We start from the raw sequence: 26,522 nt of genomic DNA, 5'->3' as shown, positions 1-26,522 counted from the left end.
TGTTTTTTCTTCCTACCAATTTCTCAAGAAGTGCAACTCAGTATTTACCATACAAATCTGCAATTGTTTTGTGGCGCTTAACTCTGTATATGTAATCGCGGGTTAGTTACATTTCGTATTCTGAATTTTTTCCTTAGTGTGTTTATTAGGCGACGCCAAACCAGGTAAAACGTGTGACGCTTACAGTTAACAAGTACTGTAATATTAGTGACCATGTGCAGGTGGTCAATGGCACTGACACCATAAAAAACTATAAGGCTTTGAGTTGTCTAATCAGTCCGGCCTCAGTTTATTGCCACGTTTATAGACTGCAATTGAATTCTTCTTTGTATGCTCGTCCAACACTTAACACCCTTAGGTCGCCGCGAAAGTCGCTCAAAAGATTAGGTAATACAGAATACAACAGATCAAAAGTAGGCCGGTTGCACCCCACCAACCCCCTCACCCGCACCGCCTCATCATATTTAGGAATCCGCGGATCGTTGTAATGGGGGCGGTTGTAGGCAGATGCGACATGAAAACCACACAGATAACTTGTTTGTCACCACTAATAACTTAACATTTAAGAATTCCATCGTTCTTTTTGCATTACCGATAGTTGGAAATGCCCTGTGAATCGGGAAACAGAGCTAGCAACTATCCCTTCACAAAGTAATGCTTACCGTTATCAAATGTTACGGATGAACTACAAAGAAGCAGCAACTTACATATTCTTATTGACGTACATAAACTAAAGCAGATTTTCACGAAGGTAATGTTACCGGCTACAGTCGTCCTCTGTCACTCTCTCAGTGGTCCTGCCATGGTTTGCACCACATGCCTTTCCCGCTCACCCCATAATTCTCTGCGGGCCGTTTTCACACCGCCTGTCTAATATCACACATGGAATACCATGTGTCGTTTTTATCTTCATGTTTGATGAAAAATAAGTAACAACAATGGAAATGGTCCAGAGAACAGTTAGTGGATTTTTTCCAGAACTGCAGGAAAACTGGTTAAGAGGAGAGATTGAGGGAACTGAATCTTTTCAATCTGAGATTAACAGGGGATGGAACAGAAATGTTTTACATTGTGTAAGGAGTTTGCATGGTAAGAGGCCAGATGTTGCTTTAAAGTTATATTTTAATGAGACAACAGAGGCACAATTGTAAGTTGTGTACATTTCAAGGAAAAAGTAATTCAATATTTTTTCACACTTTGAACCAAAAAGTTCCAAGTAGTGAAAATGAAAGTGTCTCACCAAGCAGGTAAGTGTGAACAATAAGTATAGCAGGATGCTCAGAACATTATGTGGGGGTGCATATATTATTCATCCATCCATTTTCCAACCCGCTGATTCCGAACACAGGGGTCTGCTGGAGCTAATCCCAGCCAACAGAGGGCACAAGGCAGGAACCAATCCCAGGCAGGGTGCCAACCCACCACAGGACACACACAAACACACACTAGGGCCAGTTTAGAATCACCAATCCACCTACTCAGCATGTCTTTGGACTGTGGGAGGAAACCGGAGCGCCCGGAGGAAACCCACGCAGACACAGGGAGAACATGCAAACTCTACGCAGGGAGGACCCAGGAAGTGAACCCGGGTCTCCTAACTGTGAGGCAACAGCACTACCACTGCGCCACCGTGCCTATATTAGCGAATTCAAAATCTAGTTTCAGAGTATGGCACTAAAAGTAAGAGTTTCTGGAACAGCTTCGATGGTACAACAGTGTTAAATGCTGAGGTGTATTCCATAAGCAGGACTCTGGCAGTGATGGAGTGTAAAGAAAAAAAAGAATAATATGTGGTATACAGGTTGATAAATACGAGGGTTGCTCATAATGTTTCCGCACTTTTATATTTTTGTTCAAAACGGTAAAGGCGGGAGGAATAGTAATTGGTCATATCTGAGAGTGTCATGTGACTAGTTCTGTCTGGCAAGCCGGCTGCCCATGCAGTTTAGTATAAGAGTTGTCACCCTGTGGTGAAGATGTCTGCGAAACTTATAAACTGCAGAAAAGAGGAACAGCGTTCTGTCATATGCTTGTTGTGGGCAGAAGGTGTGCCGGGAGCACAAATTCATCTCTGCATGTGTGCTCAGTATGGGGATAAAGTTCTCACTTATAAAGTCAGCTATGAGTGGATTGAAATGTTCGAAAATGGCCATACTAGTGTGACGGATGCAGATTGCTCCAGATGTCCAGTTACAGCTACAACCATGAGGAATGAAGAAATAACCCTGATGTGAAAGCAGCGGTGCATCAGTGGCTATGCGCTCTACCAAAAACATTTTTTGCTGATGGCATTAAAAAGTTGGTACTATGCTGGTAAAATTGCAAAGGAATGTGACTATGTAGAAATGTGATGTAATTTGTTTTTTTTCAAATTCTTAATAAAGAAAGTTAAAAAAAAGTGCGGAAACATTTTGACCATCCCTCATATTTTACATGTAATGTTCAAAAAAAGGAAAGTTGCAAAACCAGTTTTGGCTTTAGCTCATTTAGGACCGATATAGATCAGATAATATTTTTGTTATTTATGGTGGGGAGGGGTGAGTTAACCAAATTTGACCGGGAGTGTGTAGGGGCACTTACATTCTTTTAGTTTATATGAACTTACATGCCCATTTACTGAGGAAGAAAGCCTAAACTTGAGGGCAGGTTTGGAAAGGTACAGTAGTTTGTGCACCCATTGGACCAGTCATGCTAAAATAGGATTGGATGAACCAAAAGAGTCACCTGCATCAGCTGGCCTAGAGGTATACCAAATACAAAGTTAGTCCAGTATGAGGCAAGGCTCCACCTCCCCCTCTGTCTCGTGTCTCTTCTGTCTTCACTATCAGCGTCACCAACATAGAAGACCTGTAGTCTCTGCTGCTTCATAGAAGGCTATGCTGAATCCAAAGACCAAACCAAATAAGATATCATGCCACCTGGTAGCATGTAATCCAGGTTTTATTAATATTATTTTGAGAACATTCATTTTAACCCTGTTTAATATTTATTGGACATGCTATCTGTAATAGCAATATTGTTATTAATATTGTTTTTGTATCAGTATGCTGCTGCAGGAGTACATGAATTTCCCCTTGGGATTAATAAAGTATCTACCTATCTAATAAATATTTAAATGTTTAAATCTTTCTTCTGCCTGTTCTTTTACTGTATCAAATTGCCTGAGGTTATTGATATAAAAGGGAAGAGGGGTCCGTGCTGAATTACAGTACATGATGTTGTGGTTAAGTATATGGGATTTAAGATATTTTGTTAAGATAGTATAATAGTGACACCACAAAACACTGGCATATCAGTTTCTCTTATGCATGTGTGTCAGGATGGTATGAATGGCGGAGGTTATGACATCCTCTCTGGTCCAGCTGTGAAAAAAAAAATAAGGAAAATGCTAGCTCAGTAATGTATAGTTTTTTTAAACATTTAATGAAATTCTGTCAGAACCAGATACCTTGTGTATGTTGATTCCTTTAAAAATCCCCCCCCCCCCCCCCCCCCCCCCCCCATCATCCAAAGAAACAGAGAAGGGTGAATGAATTGCTGCATTTTACATTACAAGAACAACTTTTTTCTTGTGATGAAGTGAGTATAGAAAGCATTAAGTTCATTTGAGAGTGGAAATGTGATGGGGTCAAGCCTTAGTGTTGGGTTTGTAAGCACGATGACTAAAATAGTACGCAGTATTCCAAATGTGGTCTGCCAATTGTGTTCTCCAGTTTAACATCTCTTGATTTATATTTCACACATTGCACCAAATGTTTTATTAGTATTTTTAATCTCTTTAATACTTTGTCTGCTTGTGGATGGTGATGAAAATACTAAGCCTCCAAATCTTTTTATCACAAATTGTACTTTCTAGCTTCCCCCCTTTCACTGCGAATTTAGACTTAACATTTATATTCTTTATGCTGGATGTGAATTATGATGTGGCATTTGTGAGTGGAGGGTTAGGAACATCTTGTCACCAAGACATAAGATAGGCTGTTGAGGTGTGGAGCCAGTCTTGACCAAGGCGTACTTCTTAATTTAAGTATTCTTCACATGGAACTTTAAGAAAGAGCCACTACCATTGTCATATAGAGGGTAGACAGCCTTATATTTAATACATGCGCAGCATAAATGAAATAGAAATTAAACCTACATCAATAATGTATGAAAATAGTAATGTGTTTTGAAATTGAATATTATTGTAAATGATTATATTTTAAATGTTTCATTTTCAGTATTGGAGGCATGGTGGTAATGTGCGTAATGCTGCTGTTTCCACATGGATACTGTGCTGTGTCATTGTCTGTGTGCTGTTTGCGCATTCCCCATGTTCATTTGTTAGGTTTAATGGTGAAAAAGCCCTGTGTCAGTGCAGTGTGGAAGTGCACTTGAGTGGGCCTTACATTTGCTTGGCATGCTGTTCAGGGCTGGTTCTCGCCTTAAGCCAGATGCTGCCAGGACAAGCCAAAACCTAAACTGGATCAAAGTGAACTAATTCTATACTGTTATGATATTTTTATTTTAATTTTTAATATCTTACAGACCACCACAAAATTTCACAAATATTGGGCAGCACGGTAGTGCAGTGGAGGTGTTGCTCCCTCACAACAAGTGTACCAGGGTTCATGTCCTGAGTGTTCCCTGTGTGGAGTTTGTTGTTCTCCCAGTGTCTACATTGTTTTCCTGCTATAATCCAAAGACATGCAAGTTAGGTGAATTGCCATTGTAGATTGGACCTAGTACGTGTGTTGGTGTGTGAATTTTTTTCACTTTTTTTTTTTATATTTTATTGATTTTTATTGTAATCATTCCATACAAATAGATAAATTTTTACAAAAAATAGGATTTAAAACAAATCAACCCCCACCCCTGAGAAAGAGAGCATGGCCAACAGAATAAAACTTAAAAAAAAAATAAGTAAATTGATGAGTTTAATAAGCAGATAAAGATAATTGGAGAAGAAAAATAAATGGGAAGAGAATCTGCTTCCTCAGTGCTTTAAAGGCTTATTCTAAAATGTTATTGATTAGATCCTGCCAGGGTTTGAGAAAATTCTGCACAGATTCTCTAAGTGAGAATTTGACTTTTTCCAATTTCAAATAGTATAAAACATCATTTACCCACTGACTTAAAAGAGGTGAGTTGAGATTCTTCTAGTTGAGCAACATAAGTCTGTGTGCCAATAGTGTAGTAAAGGTAATCACAGTTTGTTTGTCCTTCTCCCCTTTAAGCCCATCTGGGAGTCCACCAAACACAGCTGTTAATGGTTTAGGAGGGATTGTGACACCAAGGCTGTCTGAAAGGCATTTAATTATTTTGGTCCAGAATGATGTTAATTTGGGTGGCATGGTGGCGCAGTGGTAGCACTGCTGCCTCGCAGTTAGGAGACCTGGGTTCGCTTCCCGGGTCCTCCCTGCGTGAAGTTTGCATGTTCTCCCCGTGTCTGCGTGGGTTTCCTCCGGGCACTCCGGTTTCCTCCCACAGTCCAAAGACATGCAGGTTAGGTGGATTGGCGATTCTACATTGGTCCTAGTGTGTGCTGGGTGTGTTTGTGTGTGTCCTGCGGTGGGTTGGCACCCTGCCCAGGATTGGTTCCTGCCTTGTGCCCTGTGTTGGCTGGGATTGGCTCCAGCAGACCCCCGTGACCCTGTGTTCTGATTCAGTGGGTTGGAAAATGGATGGATGGATGTAATTGTTCATAGGATGCAAAGACGTTGTCTATGTACAGATCTCTAAGTGATTTAATCCCAAATGTTTTCCAGATATTAAAAACTGCATATGTTTGCGAGGGTTGAAAAAGGTGGTTCTCGTGCAGAGGTGCCACAGATAAAAGATTCTCCATCTTAAAAAGCTTTCTACATTGGTTCCATATTCTGAGTGAGTGAAACACAATTGGGTTGTTAGTATATTGGCGATAACTTGCATTTATAGCGGAACAAAGCAGGGAATATAAAGAAGTACTGCAGGATTTTATTTCTATTGCTGACCAAGCCTGTGCATGTTCATCTATTTGTTTCCATGTCCAGGTTTTTATAGCTTGTATGTTTGCTGCCCAGTAACAAAACTGAAAGTTAGGTTGAGCCATGCCGCCTTCTGCCTTAGGTCTTTGTAGGGTCGCTCTTTGGATATGTGGATGTTTTAAGTTCCAAATAAATAAGGTTATGGTTGAATCTAATTGCTTAAAAATTATTTATTGATGTATATCAGAATGTTTTGAAATAAAAAGAGAAGCTTAGGAAGGATATTCATCTTAACAACGTTAATTCTTCCAGCTAAAGTGAGATGAAGGGTTGACCATCTATGCAAGTCTTGCTTAATTTTTTCCATACAGACGGCAACATTTTGTTGATAAAGAATTTTATGTTTACTTGTGATGTTTACTCCTAGGTATTTAAGCTGATCTGCAATGATAAAAAGGTGTCCAATCTAATATTGTATGCTTGAGAATTCACTGGGAAGAGCACACTTTTATTCAAATTAATTCTGAGACCAGAAATCTTTGAAAATTCTGTAAGTCCTGTTGGGACTGCAGGCACAGTATTTTGTGGATATGATATATACAGTACCATATCATCTGCATATATTTTTTGTTCAAGTCCTTCTCTGATAATCCCCTTTATCTGATAAGCATTTGACAGTGAACTGCCAGTGGCTCAATGGCGATTGAAAAAAGTAGTGGTGGCAAGGGGCATCCTTGGGGTACCACGTTCTAGTTTAAAGTAGTCTGAATTAATGTTATTAATACAAACTGAAGCTTCTGGATTGGTATACAGTAGTTTGATCCATGCACAAATGTTTGGGCCAAACCCAAATTTCTCTAATGTAGTGAAAAGGTAGTTCCATATTTTCACTTTTTAATGGACTGGCACCCTTAGGGTTACCACTTTTAATACAAAAAAAATAAGGGACGCATACTGCAGCAGGTGCCACATCCCAGTGCCAACACTTTTCAGACTCTACTTAAAAGACCCGCCCTCCTCACTGGACAGTTAAAAAGACCAAACTAACGATGACATCAAGTATTACCCAATCAAAAGTAGGAAAGGAGGCATCTTCATAAAATGCGTGTGGGATGATTTGCATGAGACGCTGCTTTAAAAAAAATGATAAAAAAAATACGGGACAAATCCCGTCCCGTATTGATTCAAAACGGGACGTGCAATGTCATTCTCAAATACGGGACGATTCCGTATTTTAAAGGCCGGGTGGCAACCCTAGGCACCCTGTCCATACAGTGTTCCTGCCTTACACCTGATGTTTACTGGGGTAGGCCCCAATTTCCCTGTGACTCTGCTCAGGATAACTCAGGATTTGGAAATTGATGGATTGATGCTTTAAATAAAGCTTATGCCACACTTTGTGGGAAGGGGACTTTGTTACCGGCAACTCAAATGTTTGTATGACTTATTATGTATTATGTTAAAACCAAAACGTGCCATATATCTGACCAAATATCTAATGTAAACAAAATATTGTCTAAAACCAAAATAACTGTAAAATCACCAGTTTAGATCTGGTGTATAACATTAGGCTTCTCGTTTAAGAAAGGTCTGGTTTTCTTGGCTTCACCTACCAAGACGACCTCACAAACATGGCAGCCATTGACCTTCCCGGAAGTCCCGGATGTCAAAGATTGCAGCATGGGATGGCGGGAGAGCGCGCACACTCAATGTTGTGACTGAGGATAAGCAAGCCGAGCACGGGGTGTTCATTAGAAGCATTAATAAAAGAGCAGGGGAATATCGTACACGTACATAATACAGGTAAGATTAAAAGGAGAACATAGTGAAAGGAACTGTTTTACGGTTAAAATTAAATAAACGGCTTAAGTTCATTACGCTTATACTTCTGTTTTACTCTTTAGATTAACAAATAATGTGTACTTGCAGTCGTTAATGAGAAGCCGTCATAAGTAGGAGTTATTTTTTAGAGTATCTGTAGAATACTTAGGCGATGTACTACTAAAATAATTTTGTTGTAGGCCCAGAAAACAAACATCAGTAATACTGGTTAAACGTGCCTCTGCTCCGTGAAGTTGAGTTCGAATCCCAGTACCAGTCACTGACAGTGTGGACTGTGAAGGGATCTTCCAGAAGAATTTTTTTTTTTTTTTTTTTTTAGGGGCGAGTCCAAATATGCCCTGCGATGGCCCAGAGTACCTCTAAGGGGCTGGTTAGGTTACAGCTTTAAGCAAGGTTTTTTTTTTCTGTGTGTATATATGAAGATCCAGTCATCAATTTTCTAACTTGCTTATAAAGGTTGTTGGAACTCAAGCTAGAACGGGGTACAATGACGGAACCAGCCCTGGAGTGGGGGGAAACCAATTCTTTGCAGTTCAAACCCATTCTCAATAATACCAGGCCAATTTAGAGTTGCTACGTAATCTAAATGCATGTTTCTGAGAAGTATGGAAAGAAATCAGAGTATCTACAGGAAAATCCCATGCAGAAAGGGAAGAATGTGCAAACTCCACTCAGGCAGGTTTCAGGCTAGAATTTGATCACAGGACTTTGGAATTTTGAAGTAGTTATGCTGACTGTTCTGCCACCAAGCTGTTAAGCTAGTTTAAGTAAAGTCAATTATTCTTACACATTTTTACTCTTTATAAAATTCAGTATTTTTGTTTTTTTTATAAGATTGTCAATACATTGTTGTACCTATTTAATGCTGCAAAAAAGTATGATGAAACAATTTTGTAGTTTTCTTTTGTCTTGCAGTGTTCCAGCCATGTTTTCAGACATTTCTTCTCTTAGAGGTTTGACTTTATTATCCATGCCAGCAACAGAGGGACCTGTTTTCACCAGGGAAATTTCCTCTTCCTTTGTTAACCAGTCAGATCGTTACAAGTCGAGTGACCGAACTTTCAACCGTCAGTATGCCCATATCTACGCAACACGACTTATTCAGATGCGTCCGATTCTGACAGAGCGGGCCCAGCAGAAGTGGGGTAAGCTGTCTGGTTTCTGTTTTTGTGTTCGGTGTTCATTCTGCTAATTTTTCCTTGAAGCAAACTGTGACATTTTTTAATATTCAAATGTGATAAATTAGAAAACTACTTCTGTTTTCAGTATATTGAAAAATACAGTAGTTTTATTATATAAATTGAATACATTTATTTTTTACAGCATTTATAATTAAATAAATTATAATTACAAATAGCACTAACACCTTGACATTGTGAAAAAAACGTGCTTCTCACTTTTTGGTAAACATTATTATTAAAAGTATTTTATTACTAGTGTATTTTATGGAAAACAATTCAGTTTATATGAATAAAGTGAAATCATAAATTGTAAATGGATTATTCACTTTTAGAAGTGAAGAAAATCCATATTTCCAGTGATCTGCAGGGTAATGACAGAAATTCTGTGAGGATCTGCAATTGATATATAAATGTAAATATGGGCAAATACAGTTTATTTTTTATTGGAGTTGCTGTTCAGAAGTGAAAGCTCAAAATACTCCTGTTAGACCTTTGCACAGATTTGTCAAGAAAATGGATAGGACCTCAAATATTTATGCTGTAAAATGTTCTTTTTTTTTTTCCCCTCTGAATTCAAGGTCATTCTGTGCCAGTGCGGAGACTTTGTGACATCCAAATGGGTGAGCAGTGTTGTATAGTAGGAACCATTTTCAAGTACATGGAACTTCAGCCATCAATCCTTCGAGAGATCAGTGAGGAGGTACAAAAGTTTAAGCTAAATGAGTACATGTTGAGATGATGACAATTTCTTCAGATTTTTATTGCTGTCTAATCTGTTTGAATATAGTCCATTGTTTGTTCCTCAGCATAACTTGTTGCCCCAACCGCCAAGAGCAAAATACATCGGCCAGTCAGATGAATTAATTTTAGAAGATGAACTACAGAGAATAAAACTGGAGGGAGCCATTGATGTCCAGAAGTTTTTCACAGGTTGTAATACACTCTCCTTTTATTGACCTTTATATAAAGGTAACCTTATTGTTTGTATTGCTGTAATTAGGATGGCTTTGTCAAAACATTCATATTTTATAGGTAGTTGTTGTTGATTTTATAATTTTTTAGCCCCAAACTCTTAATCCTTTAATTATATAATTGTTTTGGAAATTTCTGAACATTAAACTGCCTTATTTATAGATCACTAAACTTAAGTAGTTTTGTTAGGTGTGATCACATGGGGGTGCTCCACCCACCAGCACACAGCTTTTTAAAATAAATTTTCAATTCCTCACAATGGAATTAAGCAGTATAAAAATGAACAGAGATGAAATAGAGAATCTTTTGTTGGAATTTAGCAGAGTCTTTATTTTTTTCATAAATCCAGAAAAAATCTCAAAGCAAAGCCAATATTGTTTTTCTTCTGTCATTTTCCATAGTTTTGCAGGGACAGGGACCATCTCAGCAGGTCACACCTTTCAGAATGGTCCAAGACAAAGTTCTCCCTATACACACCAGAAGTGACTCGCTGATCCTTTGTTCTTTGGCTACTTTGAAGTTTATACTGGAGTAAATTGACCGGAAGTGGACTTCCACTCTCTTGTAGTAACTGTCTTGGGTACAATAACATTCTTGGCCTTTTTTTAAGAAGATTGTGAAATGCCTCTGGCTCTCCTCTAAAAGAGAAAAGAGCATGCTGTCAGCCTTCTGACGTTCCTCGTCATTTTCCTTAGCACTTTTCCTGAGCTCCTAGTACTTGCTTTCTGAGAAATTGGTTCAAAATATGACAATCCTGGTGCCCCTTTTAGCTATTTTTGAAATACAGTTCTCTCAAGGAGGGCTGAAGCTGTCACCTTAAAACTTATCAGATACTTAATGTGAGTAATGTGTTAAATTCTAAACATGCCAAAAAGAGTATCCTAAGATTGAGCAAATAATGATATGGTTACTTCTGCTTCATTATACCGCTCATTTTGTTGAATGTATCTGAACGCTTAAGTATGATTGCTATGTTGAACAAAATAAATTAAGCTCAAATTTCACTTTTAATTGGAGGAGGCTATTCTCTCTTTATACTGGGGATATTGTAGAGACTTTAAAAACTGTGAAACTCAATAGATTTATCTCCTGAGAAACGCTATGAACAACCTGCAAATATCTGCAGTCCTGTTTCTTATGAATTACATTGAAGATTGCCTTGTGCATAGTGCTTGCTCGGATTGCTCCAGCTTCCCCACGACTCAGCTCAGGATAAGCGGGTTTGAAAACAGAAAGATAGATGGATGAGAATTTGTAATCTTTTTATAAAAAGACACGTTATATCATGTCATCTTCTGAATTTTTCACCTTTATTTTTAAACCTGCTTTACTCATTTCATTTTCCACCTAATGCACTCTTCATTTCACATATTGCACTTTACCTTGTTCTCCCATTTATATTTTGTTAATATAATTAGGATATAAAATTATATGGATACCTATTTTGATGGGCTCTACACTGACTATAAAAACATGAGTATTTTTCAATTTATTGTTCAATAATTCCTAAAAAAGTATTATTTTGTGTTTGCCATCCACATTAGTCTGTTTCTTTCTAAGAATTAATTCCAGCTAAAATATTTGACACCGCATCATTATAGTTTATTTTCAAACAATTAAATCATTCATACAGTATGTATATACACACCTAGCCATTTTTACTGCTAGTAGCACTATTTTCATGTTTTACACAAATGTTTTTTTAACTTCTCGGCCATTTTCACAATTCTTTTCTTAATGCATTGTTGGTATTATTTAAAAGCCAGTGATCTTTTGCTTTTCAGTTGTAGTGAGGTATTTGTAGTCAACTGCAGAATTTTCAGTCCTTGAGTAGTTATAAGAAGCAAGTAAAACTCTTATGTTCACAAACCCTTTAATGCATAATGCAGTCTAGGTCTTGTGCAAATCTCCATGTTTATTAGTCTAAAATTGTTCTTCATAGAATGGATCATCTTCCTTCCTCTACATTAAACTTGTTTAGGTGTTCACTATATAGTTTCAAACGTAATTCAAACAAATAGCTTTTATTTTAATTAGTAATGTATTTGATATTGTTTATCTTTATTTGTGGAAAATGGGTGGATGGATGGATGGATGTTTTTGAACATATGCTTATATCTAAGTTCTGTCTTTTGTTGATGTTATTTCTGTATTTTTTTTAAAGGAAGCGTCATTGTAGTATTTGGATCAGAAAAGAATGATGGAAAGTTCATGGTTGAAGATTATTGCACAGCAGACCTTCCACCACAACGGAACCGTCCTGATTTATGTAAAGACAGGTAACAAAGATATGATGGACAATAGGTATATTTTTGATATACAACAGTACAGACATTCATTAAAAAGTATATCTGTAAAGTAATACCTGGATCATTATTCTGTTCCCTAGTTTTGTTCTTATGGTCTCAGGACTTGGTTTAGGGGGTGGTGATGCAGACTCCCTAATGGGACTTCAGCTACTGGTGGATATGGTGACTGGGCAGTTGGGGGATGAAGGTGAGCAGAATGGAGCAGCAAAAATCTCACACGTTGTGCTGGCTGGCAATCTTTTGAGCCATAACACTCAGGGAAAAGAGTCTCTCGGCAAGGTAAAAAATATAATGGATGCAAATAAATACTTGTTAATCTGTGTTAAATAGATTGAGATGACATGAGTCTGTTATTTCTGTATATGCAGCAAACATTGATACAGTATGTATAGAAAGGAATTTTCACACAGGAATGAGTCAGAAAAAGTTGGTAGTGAATGCTGTTCACAAAATAAACATTTTCATATTTAAACAGCTTTACTTTATTTCATAGTCAAAGCCTGAAGTATTTACCTGTTCAAATTTATTTTTTTAGGCTAAGTATCTGACCAAGAAGACACAAGCTGGTAGTGTTGAGGCAGTCCGAATGCTAGATGAGATTTTGGTGCAGTTAGCCGTGAGTTCAAATTTTATTCTTTACTCTGCTGAGTTGGGGGAAAAAGAATGAACTTATACTTTGTGTGTGTGTGTGTTTTTTTAATGTTGTTTATTTTATTTATTTATTTATAAAGCATTTTTTACTTAAAAAAATATTTAGCAAGCACTTTATGTAATACCAGTTAAAAAACCCACTGATGTATTTGCTTCCATATTTCTACATATGGAATTCTGATAGGTTAATTGTTTTGCAGAATAGTAACATCTTTATAGTCCTACCAAAGAGACACATATTTTTTATTTTTAGTTTTTAAATATACTAATATGGAAGAAAAATTATATTAGATAAATTAAAAAAGTGGCACTATGCCCTAGACTGTTAAGAAAAAATAAATAACAGAATAACATGAAGTGCTGACTGGTGCTTCTTTAGCTGTCTGTATGGAATTTTAATGCTTTCGCTTTCTTTAGTTACTGTATCTTGCAACAGGGCTTGTCATCAAGTGGCGTATATACAGACTGTTGTAGAGCTGCCCTATAGTGTAACATGGGGCCAACAGATGATCACGTACTTTGTTGTGTTTTAAGTCAGGTAATGGACATTTAAGAAAAAGACATCAAAGGGAAGTTGGCGACTAGAATAGATTTATTAGTTAATTCATACAATAGTAATTATTTTATAGATATAGCATGGTGGACTTGAATTTAGCACTGAGGCAGCATCCTTGGTTTGAATGTTGCCCTGGTCACTGTTTAGAGTTCAGAATTTATATCCCTTAATTAGACGTGTGTGTGTGTATATATGTAAGTTTAATGGTCAATTCCTAATTGACCATATACAAATGTGTGCCAGAATGGGTCTTATGATAGAGTGGTGCCATATACAGGATTGGTTCCAACCTTGTGTATGTTGATGATATAAAGCAAAAGTAAAATTAATTTTTGTATTGCTTGACATTTAAAGTTACATTTAACCCCTTTTAAAGATTTGGAAGGACTATATGATTGTTTTGTTATGTCTCAATTTCTAAAACCAGAGAACTTAAAGCTGGTGTACATTCTTCTTCAAATCACTATATTATGTACAGTATATACAGAGTACATAATGAGAATGTGAATTCTTACTTCTATTTTACACCCCAGTAATTCCTTTTATTCTTTTTCCCCTTTTAAGGCTTCTGTTCCAGTTAGCGTTATGCCAGGGCAGTTTGATCCAACAAATTACACCCTGCCCCAACAGCCTCTTCATCGATGCATGTTTCCATTGTCCTCTGTCTACCCCACACTACACCTGGTCAGCAATCCCTTTCAGGCAGACTTTGATGGACTTCGGTGAGCAACTCCGCTTGATGATAATGAATGGGTCTCCAGTTTTGATTTAATTTAATGTACATAGCTTCCTTTTGAAATCAGTTGAAATCGTGTTTTAGTATATTTTCACATCTTCAAAAATAAATATGGCTAATATCAGGATAGTTCAGAGTATGTTTTATATACTGTAGGTATTTCTTTTCATGTTTTAAAAATGAACACAATTTTGACTTAATACTGCATAAAAAGGCAAGCTTATTATCTGTGTACTGTATTTTATGAGAATTGTTTTACCTTATATTTTTGAAGTTTAATGTTTTAGCATCATTCAAAATATTTTTTAATACTCCTTGTGTTTTTGTATGCATAAGGTATTATTCTCTAGATTCTTGAGTCTTTTGCTGAAATGTTCACTTAAAGACTTACAGTATTAATGACCATAAAACACAATTCATGTGCATGATATTCAAAGAACTTTTTTTTTTTTTTAAATAATTGGTACAAAAATAGAAACACTATTATGATTCTTTGTTGTTGTTATGTTAGTTCATGCATTTTCTGAAATTTATAGACACACAATGATGTTTGCTGGGCTCACTAGGTGTTTTCAGGTCTTCAAACCTCAGACACCCTTTCTCCACTGGGTTTTACTCCATCAGTAGCCTAATCCTCCCAGGGTTTTGGGACAGCAGCTAGAAAAAGAGGGGAATGTGGTGTCACTGACTTGTTTCGCCAGATGCATGTTTAAAGGAGAGATTTTGTGGTCAAATTTTTTTTTCTTCTAATAAAAACGTGACTAATAGAATACAAATAAAAATTCATATAAAGAACCCCACCCACATGATGCCAACCCCTCAAACTAAACAATTTTGCTGCTGCGGTGCCTGGTGTAGATGAAAAAGGTAACATAGATGTATCAAAAAGAAGAACAAGAAGAGAAATAACAGAGGGCAAAATCTTAGAAAGAGCTGGAAACAGGATGAGAAGGAAGCAACAGGGGGATAGTTCCAAAATATGTGAATAAATATGCAAAGAGATATTGAGAGTGCAACATTTACATATAGGGCTGGGGTAAAATCCCTTGGCAAACACTTTTGTGAGGTATGATATAGGCCGTGTCCAAATTAAACTGAGTATGTTGGTGGTTAGGACTTTTGGATTCCTGAGAAATATTCTTAAATGTTTTGTTCTAGCTCAACAAAGGAACAGAGAAATGGTTGAGAGGCCATACAAAACACATGCACAGGCAGCAATAGGAAACTTCAGTTAGAGTAGCGTTAGGTGTGGAGACTGGTTTCTTGCCAAGAGTTCTGGAAAAACCCATTTCATACAAGGAGTGCTGTATTTATTTTGGATTTTAAAGGGAGATTACTGGAAAGCGACCATGGTCTGCTTGTCTTCATGCTACTGTTCCCTGTTCATGAGTTTTGTTAATACCTGTTACATGATCAGATTCCATTAATTCTTACTGATAATTCTGCAGCTTAGTTACTTGAATTCTTTGTTTTGTTAAACCATATGTCAGACAGAATAAGTATGCTTAAAAATTATATTTTTATCTTAAATATATGTTACTATTGTTTATTGCCATTGCTTTATTTAGTGGTGAATGTTTGTTGTACCATTTTTATTTTAGTGCTGGATTTTTGGAGTTTCTACACCAGTCATATAAGCAACATATACTTTTCATGGTACAGTAAAGCATAATAGCAAAATACCAATACATTGAATTGAATTGTGTTTGTATTGACTCTACAGTTACAGCACTTTTCTCCATTATTACACTCAAATATTTTTTTTTCCCCCACCCAAGTCTTTGTAGAGCAACATTGGTAAACCCTTGGTTAACTTCATATTATTTTTTTTTAATATGGTTTTGAATTTGTTTTTTGTTAGTTAATGACTTTAGTCATTAGCTAAACCCAGCAAATTAAATGTTCTTTTCATTTCAGCTTTTTAGAATGCCAAGTCCTGCATTACTTATAACTTACCCATTTCATGTGCTCAAATATATTTTGTGTTTTAATTGGAGCTAAATGTGTTTCCACTCAGGTTACTTGGTACATCTGGGCAGAACATGAGTGACATCTACAAATACAGCAATATGAAGGATTACCTAGACATACTTGAAAGTACTTTAAGATTAAGCCATTTGGCTCCCACTGCTCCTGACACACTCGGTAAGGCTGCAAAGAGGTGACCTTTAGGCGAATCAGCTAGTCACTGACAATTGGTTAGGCAAAACAAATAGAAAAAAGATCTTGTTATGCCTGCAGTGATATGCCTATATAGAATTATATGCTGCACGGTGGTCAGATGTACTGTACTGTACACTGTATACTGTACTCTCTTCATTCTGACAGTAAGTTGGTCTTGAACTGAAATTTGAAGTTGAATGTGAGCTAGATCAAAGTGGTGGGAAGGAAAATACATTACTTTAATGGAATCCAGTTTCTGGTGTAATCTTTATTTATTGAATGCTGGGCCACACAAGTCATAAATCGAAAGTTTTGTTTTTTTTTGTCCAGGTTGCTACCCTTTTTATAATAAGGATCCTTTCATTTTAGAAGAATGTCCATACATCTACTTTTGTGGCAATGCACCAACGTTTCAATCCAAACTAATAACAGGTGAGCATTGCTAGTAAGTTTCATTATTTTCATTAAAATAATCCTTATCGTTGATGCCGTGTTTTTTTCTGCATTTCCATTTCAGTCACTGGTAATCTATTAAGTTAGTCTTTTCACAAATAATCCCCTACTCTGTGGTCATGTCTAGAAATTTATGAACAGTGCTGCACATCCTCTCTGTGACACTGCTATTGCGCAGTTTTAGCCAACAAATTGTTCAGAAGTGTGTTAAGACAAGCTGTTGATGTACATTCATTGATAATGGAACTATAGAGTAAGAGGAAAATGAGAAAGGTACACATTTTTGTTAAATAAGGTTGTGCAACACACTGGGAAGGACCTTGAACCATTTCTCTCTTTGCAGTATATTTCCAGGTTTTTGATGTCCTTAGGTCTATAAGGCTGATGGACTGTCCTCTTCAGTTCAGACTATTCTTTCAGTATGGTTTATATACAGAAACCGATAGTGATTTTAATTTTTATATTTAATTTGTCCATTTCATTTATTTTGGGGTGTGTATAGATTTATTGTCATGCATGTCCATCTTTCTCAGAGATAATTAAGGTTTTAGTCAGACTATCCCAATACTTAGAAAAGTTCATGTTATTAACCTTAACAAAAGCCCCAGGTTGCCTGAGTTGGTAAAATAAACCCACACAATTCATATCTTTATGGCAGGTTCTGTTGTTTGCATGCACACATTTTCTAATTCTCAATGTATATGTCAGTGGCCAGATAGTTTGTATTTGGTCATATCTGCGCATAGCATACAAGTCAGCTCAAAGTTCCAATGGTATTTGATAAAAGCCAGGCATTTCAGTTTGGTTTTATCGTTAGTAGCTGCTTTTTCTTTCTGGTTAGCTGTTGAAATAGTCACGTGTGTGCTGCCTAATAATTGATTTAGAGACTTCAGTGATTCAATGATGAACCCAAATTCTGCAAGGCTCACCCTGGGATTGTGTGGTTTGTTTTTTTTTTTTTTTTTTTTTTTTGCTCTCCTCTCTCATTTGGTGGATGACAAATGTCTTCCTAGTGTGTGTCACCTCTTTGTTTTGTCTTAGCTAAATTAGTGAAGTACAAAAAAAAAAAATAAATTTAGGTCTGAGTTTATTTTAAATAAGCAGATTTCATTTTCTTAAAAAAAAAAAAAAAAAGAGAAAACCATAATTGTGACACTTGTGTTGTGAACAAAGAAAAGAAAGAGGGTGTTAATTATTTAAAGCATTCATCTTGAAATAATTGGCGAAGGTGGATGAGTTTAAATTCTTGGGATTCTTGGGTGCAGTACAGAGTAATGGGGATTGTGGAAGAGAGGTAAAAAAGAGAGTGCAGGCAGAGTGGAACGGGTGGAGACGAGTGTCAGGAGTAATTTGTGACAGACGGGTATCAGCAAGAGTGAAAGGGAAGGTCTACAGGACAGTAGTGAGACCAGCTATGTTATATGGGTTGGAGACGGTGGCACTGACCAGAAAGCAGGAGACAGAGCAGGAGGTAGCAGAGTTAAAGATGCTAGGATTTGCACTGGGTGTGATGAGGATGGATAGGATTAGAAATGAGGACATTAGAGGGTCAGCTCAAGTTGGACGGTTGGGAGGCAAAGTCAGAGAGGCGAGATTGTGTTGGTTTGATCATGTGCAGAGGAGAGATGCTGAGTATATTGGGAGGAGGATGCTAAGAATTGAGCTGCCAGGTAAGACGAAAAGAGGAAGGTCTAAGAGAAGGTTTATGGATGTGGTGAGAAAGGACATGCAGGTGATGGGTGTAACAGAACAAGATATGGAAGAAGATGATCCGCTGTGGAGACCCCTAACGGGAGCAGCCGGAAGAAGAAGAAGAAGAAATCTGTATTTGGTCCTTCTGGCATAAGATATAGTTTAATAATATTATTATTATTATGTTGTTTTTTTTTCCCACCTTTCTCAATGGCGCCAGTAATACTTGAGGGCAGCACGTACATTTCCTTTTGCTATAATAACTCTGCAGTTCTGTTTTGTTAGGTGCTGATGGTCAGGAAGTTTTGCTAGTTGCTGTACCAGAATTCTGCAAGACCCAGACTGCCTGCCTCATTAACCTTCGTACCCTGGAGTGTGAGCCAATAAGATTCTCTGCATTTTCGACCGAGGATGAGGAAGGGGAAATGGACATCAGTCACTGATTTACTAGGAGGACAGCACACCACACCACATATGAAAGATCAGTGCTACGTGAGCAGTTTGGAGTGACATTTGGTATTTGGTGCTGATTTTGCTTGTTAATTGGAAAGTTCTTGTGAACAGAGGTGGACAACTGTTTTGGGGCAAAACACAAAATGCAGGGGGTTAAAAGGAAGAATGGAGTAACAGGTACAGAACATTCTTCTGTCGACTTCACCAGAATAGCAGGTTATAGTCTGGAAAGTATCTGATTTATCAAGCCTCCAAAACACTGTTAAAGCAACTGAACTTTTAGGGTCTTACAAATATCATTATCGACCAGTTAGAGAAAATCTCCATTGTCAGTCTGTGATGGCGAGTGGCACTTCTGTATTGTTGTTGTTTCTTACCCCATACAGCTGAATGACTCGCTGCTCAGATATTCTGTATGCAGTACATTTTATTTATTCTGCTTTAATCTGTGTAGCCTGGTTTTGCCTTTTTGGTGGTCTTCCTTTGAGTGACGCTTTCCATTGTCTTGACAATCAAACTCCAAGTTTCAAATCCACACACCTCGTAACCGCTGTTGTTAATAATTCCGGATGGTGTCTGTGGACATGTTTGGCACAATGCACTAGTTACAATTTACCTGCCCTGTAACTTAACAAAAAGATTTTTAGATTTTAATTTGCATGTGAAAAGGTTCTAAAAGTAAAGAAGCTTCATTCAAATACACCCAATTAAGTTATTCTCCTCAGTTTCTCCTTTCCTAACTGAATAGAACCATTAAAGAAATGGGTAAGTGTTCCTTGAAAACAGTTTGTATTTAAACTTTTTCATTTTGCAGTTGTGTAGTGTTGTCACCTTACAGAGCACATCCTGGCGTTTTGCTGTGTTTTCTTCCATCACATTACATGCTGAACATTATCATTTGGGGCCTTCCTTAATTTTTCTTATCTTTCAAAACATCTTATTTCCATTTATAAATTCTCCCATTGTTGTTCATAGCTGTTGTTTATTTTTTTTTTCTTTGACGTGCCATCTTGTGTATCGTCATTTATGAATTAAAAGCAAATGTAATAGGCCAGTAATTCAGTCAAACTGATCCTATATTTTTATATCTGATTTTTATACAGGCTTTCAGAAATATGGAGTTGTTTGTTAGATGCATTGAAATATAAGATAATATTCTGGAGTCAAATCTGCCTAGAGTTTAGAGTTAAAATGTATCCTTTTTTCTACAGTGAGGCTTACACAATTTGTATTTGTATATCATTGCTATACATGAAAAGAATTCCTAGTGCTCATTGTTAATGTTTCACTTTTAAACATTATCTTATTCCACTTACCTGTTTTCAGTGTAGACCAAATCCATTCAGCTACAGTGTTCTCCACTGAGTAGGCTTCCTCTTAACTGACTGAGGCAAGTGGGCAAGAATAAACATTTTAGGTGGCTTTTATTAGGACATGAATGTGGCTGATGACCTGTCCTAAGCACTGGGGGACTAAAACACAAATAATAATCCAACACCACTAACGATCCTCAAGCTTTTAGGTAAAGCATAAGTGACACACATACAGCAACAGGACGGCAGCTCTCTGTGACTGCATTGCTAAAAGCTGATTTAATTCTAAGCATCTGTCAAATGGGCATTGAAACTCAAACTCTGCAAATATATCGTCCTTCATTGTTCACCACCATCTTATAATATGACTGATTACACTCCTCACATTATCTCCTGGCTTGGTATAAAAGTTCTTCATAGTCGGTCTCTAGCTGGAAAAACTGACGTCGTGCGTTGATTGATTGGATGGTGAAATTGCATTCTTCGTGTACATCTTGAGCATACAGTAAACAGGAATCATGGTGTAAGGTTTCATGATAATCTTTATGCTTTGATATCATTGAATTCTGTGCTCACTTTACTTCACATACCTAAATTTAATTTAAATCTTTATGGGGCTGCATGGTAAAACTGCAGTGATGACAGTACACTCCATCTACCCGTTAGGCTGTTGGCAGCTCTTCAGACTCAATCTCTTAGAGATATGTGTAAAACAAAGAATGCCTACCAGTACTGCCCAGCTGCTACACATTCTCTGAAATGCTGTGCCTCAGGTGTGTATTTGTCCGAGTTAGTCTTGCTGTGTGGCTCCTCTCTTATGTCAGACCCGACACTGTGAATTCATCAGCTCACGATGCCTTGTGCTCAGAGAAGTTTTGAGAAGTTTTGAATCATCAGATGGTCCTGCACTGTAAACCAGTAAGTCCGCATATAGCATGTGAACAGTCAGCATGTACTTTTCTTGGATGTATTATTAAGTCATATTTCTCGTTTTTATTAATTTTGCAGATTCTAAATAAATCATTCTTTGTTATATTGGATTTGAATTGCTTACAAAATTATTTTGAGTAGCCAAACAAAAACATCGGACATGAGCAAAAATCAGAGTTGGGTCACTTTTAACTACAGTCTGTCGCTTCAGAAGGACTCAAATGCAGCCAGTATGGACTTTTTTTTTCGTTAGCATCGCTTTGAGCGCTCCCCAAATTTTTATCCATGAGAATGGATGTATTAGCAACAGCAATGTCGCAGTGGTTTTCATGAGGCACTATTATGGGGTGTATTGAGAGTGTATCACCAACCTAAAGACCTCCTCTGGTGAGAAATGACACAACATGTAGGGGTAAGAGGCTGCTCAGTGCTGGCCCTTTTCAGAACCTTTTGACCTATTTTGCTGAGCTGGTTACTTGTCATTTTTAACTTTGTTACCTGTAATATACATACATACGTACTGGGATTTAACTGGGACTGCGTGGTGCTACAGTGGTTAGCTTGCTGCCTCACTTTTCCAGTACCCCAATTCAGTGGTTTGTAAACCCTTTTTTTTATTCACATCCCCATTTTAACTTTTTGTGTCTTTGAGTCCCATAGCCCCTCGTGGAGAAGTGCTGCCGCCATCCATCCATCGCCCCCTTGGGTAATGAGGTTTGCCTCGGAGAATCACAGATATGGGTTGTAACAGAACAATACGGCACTGCTTGCTTTAAACGCGCTATCGCAAGACACTCTGAATATCATACAATACTCTTATCCATTAAGTACTAATGTGAATCTCAACTCTGTGCAACCCAAATTCAGACAACACACAACCATAGTTAAGAACCTATGCCCTAGGTCCGTTTTCCTGCCCAGTCACTAGAGTGTCAAGTGTATTTTACACCCATGTCCCAAAGATGTGCAGTGTAGGTTGAATGGTAATGCTAAATTGGCCCAGTGACATCTCTGCATCAGGGGTGAGTGGGTCACTGATTTCCTATCCCCAGCAGATGGCACTGTTGTGCAAAAATTAAATAAGTATTGTGGCAAACTGCCTCAGATGTTTAGCGTATTGTTAATATGTTTATAGTTTGTTGTCACATTTTCTAAGATATGCTTAATGCAATTATGTTGTTTAGGAGTATGTGACATTTTCTTTGTATCCTTTTCTTATTTGGTTGGGCAGACCTCTTTGGAGTTCCAGGTTCACCTTTGCTCATTCTTGCCAAGAGCAGCCTTGGGACTTACAGCTATAGTCCTTTTTGAAATTTTTTTTCCTTTTTACGATGTAATTTGTAAGGTGTGAAGATTTGTGCAACTCGCTATTTTGGTGTAGTCATCATCATTCTTATAAATCACATGGATTACTTATGTAAAATACAATCCAACCCTTTAATTAATATTCCTTTTTTTCAGAGCTAACCCTTTGCGGTCGTTAGGCCAGAAAACTGGCCTTTTAGTAAAAAGTGCGCTATAGGTCGTCAGGCCACCGCTGGTGGCCCTGCAAGTTTCTGACCGATTTGCACAGTCGCCTGGTCGAGAAAAGTGGCCTGTGTTATTCCTACGTGCTTGAAACAAATAACTGCTGTAATTATTGGCTAGTTCTTGTTCTCTATTCAAGATGGCGACGTCCAGACGTTTACAAAATGCAGCACAAGTTCTGGATGAAATTATGGCAATGGATGTGGATGAAATTGATGATGAAGATGATGATAATGACGATGATTATAATGATAATGGTAATAGCACTGATGATACTGAACTTGATGATATGTCAGCTGATGAACATATGGGAGCGGTCGATAGATTTGATCATTATGCAGTATCATACAACTTCTCTAGAAAAACAGTCAAGTGGTGGCGCAAAACGTTTTACTGGTTGCTTGAGGTGGCAATTGTAAATAGCTACATTCTCTGGTGTCAGTGTTACCCCCAAGATAAACTGCGTCATCTTGCATATCGCAGAAAACTCATAAATGAATTAGTAAAAGATCATCGTGCAACGAAAGAGGTTGTTCGTCGAGGACGTCCTTCTGAAGAAGTCGCTACAGCAGAACGCCTGAACGGTCGCTCACATTTCATCTATCCACTGGATGAACAGAAGCTCAAAGATTGTGTTGTATGTACTGATAGAAAGAGGGGACGTCGCAAACATTCTCGTTTCGCCTGCAGTACATGTACAGTACATGTACGATGCAACCTGGATTGTGTCCGGGATTGTGTTTTGAACGGTATCATACTATGGAAAAATACAAAAACTTAAGTTTATATTTCTCAATTGACATTATAAAGATTATCTGAACACGTGTATAACTGAAAAAGTACATGTGTATTGTGTTGTTGCATAATAAGTGTAATAAAGTGTTGTTTTTAAATAACGGTGTTTTTTCAATAATTAATTACGACTAATGTAGCGTGACGTTGAAAATTAAATACGACTGCAAAGGGCTAAGTATTTAATGTCCTTTGTTCTTGTACAGTGTGACCACCTAATATGTTAATTGTTCATCATTTTGTGTGTTTTTTTTTTTTTAAATTTATTTATTTTTAAAAATGGCTGAAATTTTGTCATCACTGGTGCTGGTAGCCTAATACGTTCTGAAACACCGTGTCAGTTCCTCGCTCCGCCATGTGAGGTTTACTGAAGGTCATCATCTTCCAGGGCTTCCCCCCAGTGCTGTGCTGTTCCATTGTTCCTTCCATGGCGCTCTCATGATCTCTTTCTGCCTTATCCCCTGATTGCATATTCCTGCTCCCACCTCTGTCTCACCTTGGAGTCAAAGGCAACACCATCTGCTTTTGCTTTTCATAACTCTGTGAGCCAGTCCAGACCAGAATTCATCCTCAGGCTTGTTGGCGGCCTTGTTGTACACAGGCCAACGGATTTAAGCAGAGGAGCAAGTTTTGTATGTTTTGCCCTTTAAATGCTTTGTCACCTCAGTTCCACTCTCGCACACACATTGCACGACTTCCCATGATGGCTTGATGCCTACTGACATTGTTGCTGTCCTAGCTCCATGTGGCCCCACCAGACTTTTTATGCCTGTATGACTGAACGTATGTATGTGTGTGCCACTGTGAGGCCTGTGATGGAATTGTCCAACAGGTTGCGCCTTGCCTTGCACATCATGGCCCCAGCACAGACTTGACTAACAAGGCCCTACGTTGAACTAATTCTTGATTGTGTTAGTTAAGCTTTTCATATTTGATGTTGCTGTGGCTGTTTCTAGCTATCTTGAAGGTATTTTCCTCTTGCAAGATATGATAATAGATCCTTTTATTGCATAATTCATGAAATCATACTTTTTAATAACTTTTCCTATAGTACAATATCCAAGAATGTTACAATAAATGTTTAACATTTTTGGTTTGATTTAAAAACAACACAACAAAATTGGACTGATAATCACTAGAAATTGCCATTTTAACAACTGGTCAACTTTTGTAAATTACAGCCATTCACAATATTTTGGTTCACTAACTCCCAGTTTTAGCTATGGAATGCCACAATGCAATAAGAATGATATGATGCTGCATTTCAAGAACTGAAAGACTGGTTGATAATGCATGGCCGCTAAAGTCTTTTGCTGTCCTGGGGAAACAATAGCTGCTGACATAAGACATTTCATGTGAGGAGATGCAATGCTACTTTAGTGTGCTCACTGTGGATTGTAATTAAAGACAAATTCTGTGGGGTCAGACCAGAGCCATCATACTTTTCAGCAGGATTTCTACACAGCTGCCATGTTTCCTCACACGATAAATTCCATTGGACTTCAATGGGTACATTCCACTTTTCCAACAAGGTCCACTAGCAAAGACATGTCAATCTTTATTTAGTTTTCTAACAGGCTTTGATTTGTGGAGTCCATTTTGACTTGAGTGTCTGCTCCACTTGATTTCTTAATTTGGTTTCCATCTTGGAATGCTCAGCTGCTTGATGGTGAACCCTACTTTGTTTGTGCCAATTTTTCACTTCCTAGTCCAGTTAGACCTTCATCGAACATCAAGGTTTTTATGAATAACTGTAGTTTTCCTTTAACCCAAAGGAGTAGTTTTCTTCTGTTGGTTCACTATCGTCATATATCCAAGGTTCATAAGTGCCTGTTTCCAATTCGAAGGTCGGGGATGTGGATGGTATAGTTGTGGTTGTAGTTGTGGTAGTGGTAGTGGTGGTTGTGGTAGTGGTAGGAGCCTCTGTTGTAGTGTTGTTCGATTTTAGTTTCTGCAATCTCAGCCGCCTCAGCCTGCGCAGCCTCAAGATTCGCAAACGGCGTAATCGTTTCTTTCGCTCTTCAGGGCTCAGTCCTTCCAAGCGGTTCCACTTCCCGCCATTGCCTCCGTACGAGAGCTTTATGGGCCGGTTGCCATTCAGTGTCATGATCTCACGAATCCTCTTCCAGTTGGACTTGGCCAAAACAAAGTTGCACCGAGTTGCACCAATTTCATAGCCAACGACACAAATTTTGGTTGCTGGAGAAAATGCTTCTGCACGTGCGGTTACTCGATATTCTCCTGGGTTCAGGAGACGCCAGTAGTCACCATTGACAGCTGTGAAAGAAAAAGTAAAAGTAAGCAATCAGTCATCTTTCTTTGAGTTTACTTGATGTCTGTATTCAGATGCTTATTTGAGGATTTGTACTTTGTTGTTTGTTATTAAGAATGTGTTCTACTTCCCCGTTCTGGTTACCTAATCTTCTGTCAGAATTGAGGTGACCACCTTTATCCACAGTGTCTTTTATTTAATGTTTATAGGGTTATTATTGTCACGTGTACAGAACAAGGTCTTACTTGCATATGCTAATAATTACATGGTGTGCCAAATAACTCTTGGCAACTCCAGTATTAAAGTGGCCAAGTAATGGCTGTCAGCTTTCAATGAGATATTCCCCATACACCTTAGTTTATCAGAGTGGCAGAACTAATCAATAATTATTTAGAACTAGGAATGTCGTGGTTAGCTGCCTGACACAACCTTGCTTTCAAACACCAGCCTATCTATGCAGGGTTTGAATTTCTTTAATGTTTGTGTGGGATTTTTTTCATGTATTCCTATGTTGGTACTCTAAATTGCTCTAATATACAGCACCTCATCAAGCAACACCCTAGAATGACAATGTAAAAACAGGACTTTAGAAATTATTGCAAATTTAGTAAAAATAAACAACTGAGCTATTCCATTGACAAAAGTACTCAGACCCTTTACCAAGTACTTCAGTGAAGCATCTTTGGCAGCAATTGAGGCAGTTGTCTTTTGTCTTCTTGGGTCTGATACATCAAG

At 37.8% G+C, this 26,522-nt stretch overlaps 2 protein-coding genes across 3 annotated transcripts in view; one reads left to right on the top strand and one right to left on the bottom strand.

The window, feature by feature from the left end:
* The first annotated feature begins 951 nt into the window (after window positions 1–951).
* Window positions 952–20,806, top strand: pold2 (polymerase (DNA directed), delta 2, regulatory subunit). 2 transcript variants are annotated; one of them, XM_051922673.1, is made up of 11 exons: window positions 952–1,089; window positions 8,703–8,932; window positions 9,547–9,668; window positions 9,775–9,898; window positions 12,105–12,219; window positions 12,330–12,528; window positions 12,785–12,865; window positions 14,021–14,178; window positions 16,210–16,337; window positions 16,686–16,787; window positions 18,786–20,806. In XM_051922673.1, exons 1-11 carry the CDS (start codon window positions 1,049–1,051, stop codon window positions 18,941–18,943), a joined length of 1,458 nt encoding a protein of 485 aa, XP_051778633.1. In that variant the 5' UTR covers window positions 952–1,048; the 3' UTR covers window positions 18,944–20,806. The 2 variants fall into 2 exon arrangements, with proteins under 2 accessions (XP_051778633.1, XP_028655738.1); XM_028799905.2 differs by lacking the exon at window positions 952–1,089 and adding an exon at window positions 7,614–7,748.
* A 3,723-nt stretch (window positions 20,807–24,529) lies between these two features.
* Window positions 24,530–26,522, bottom strand: part of aebp1a (AE binding protein 1a) — a 71,213-nt gene continuing 69,220 nt past the window's right edge. The window contains 1 exon segment of the mRNA XM_051920210.1: window positions 24,530–25,792. Within this exon segment, the coding sequence (XP_051776170.1) occupies window positions 25,257–25,792 (536 nt within the window). The 3' untranslated portion in view covers window positions 24,530–25,256.

The sequence above is a fragment of the Erpetoichthys calabaricus genome, chromosome 1 (assembly GCF_900747795.2).
Source record: "Erpetoichthys calabaricus chromosome 1, fErpCal1.3, whole genome shotgun sequence".
NCBI lineage: Eukaryota > Metazoa > Chordata > Cladistia > Polypteriformes > Polypteridae > Erpetoichthys > Erpetoichthys calabaricus.
This window is presented reverse-complemented; position numbering and strand designations above follow the sequence as displayed.

Bases quoted from the DNA above. Each gene is read 5' to 3' on its own strand.
- pold2 (XM_051922673.1), top strand. From the start codon at position 1,049: ATGGAACAGAAATGTTTTACATTGTGTAAGGAGTTTGCATG. The intron at 9,669-9,774 runs GTACAAAAGTTT...TTTGTTCCTCAG, and splicing joins TTCGAGAGATCAGTGAGGAG to CATAACTTGTTGCCCCAACC. The intron at 12,529-12,784 runs GTAAAAAATATA...TTATTTTTTTAG, and splicing joins GAAAAGAGTCTCTCGGCAAG to GCTAAGTATCTGACCAAGAA.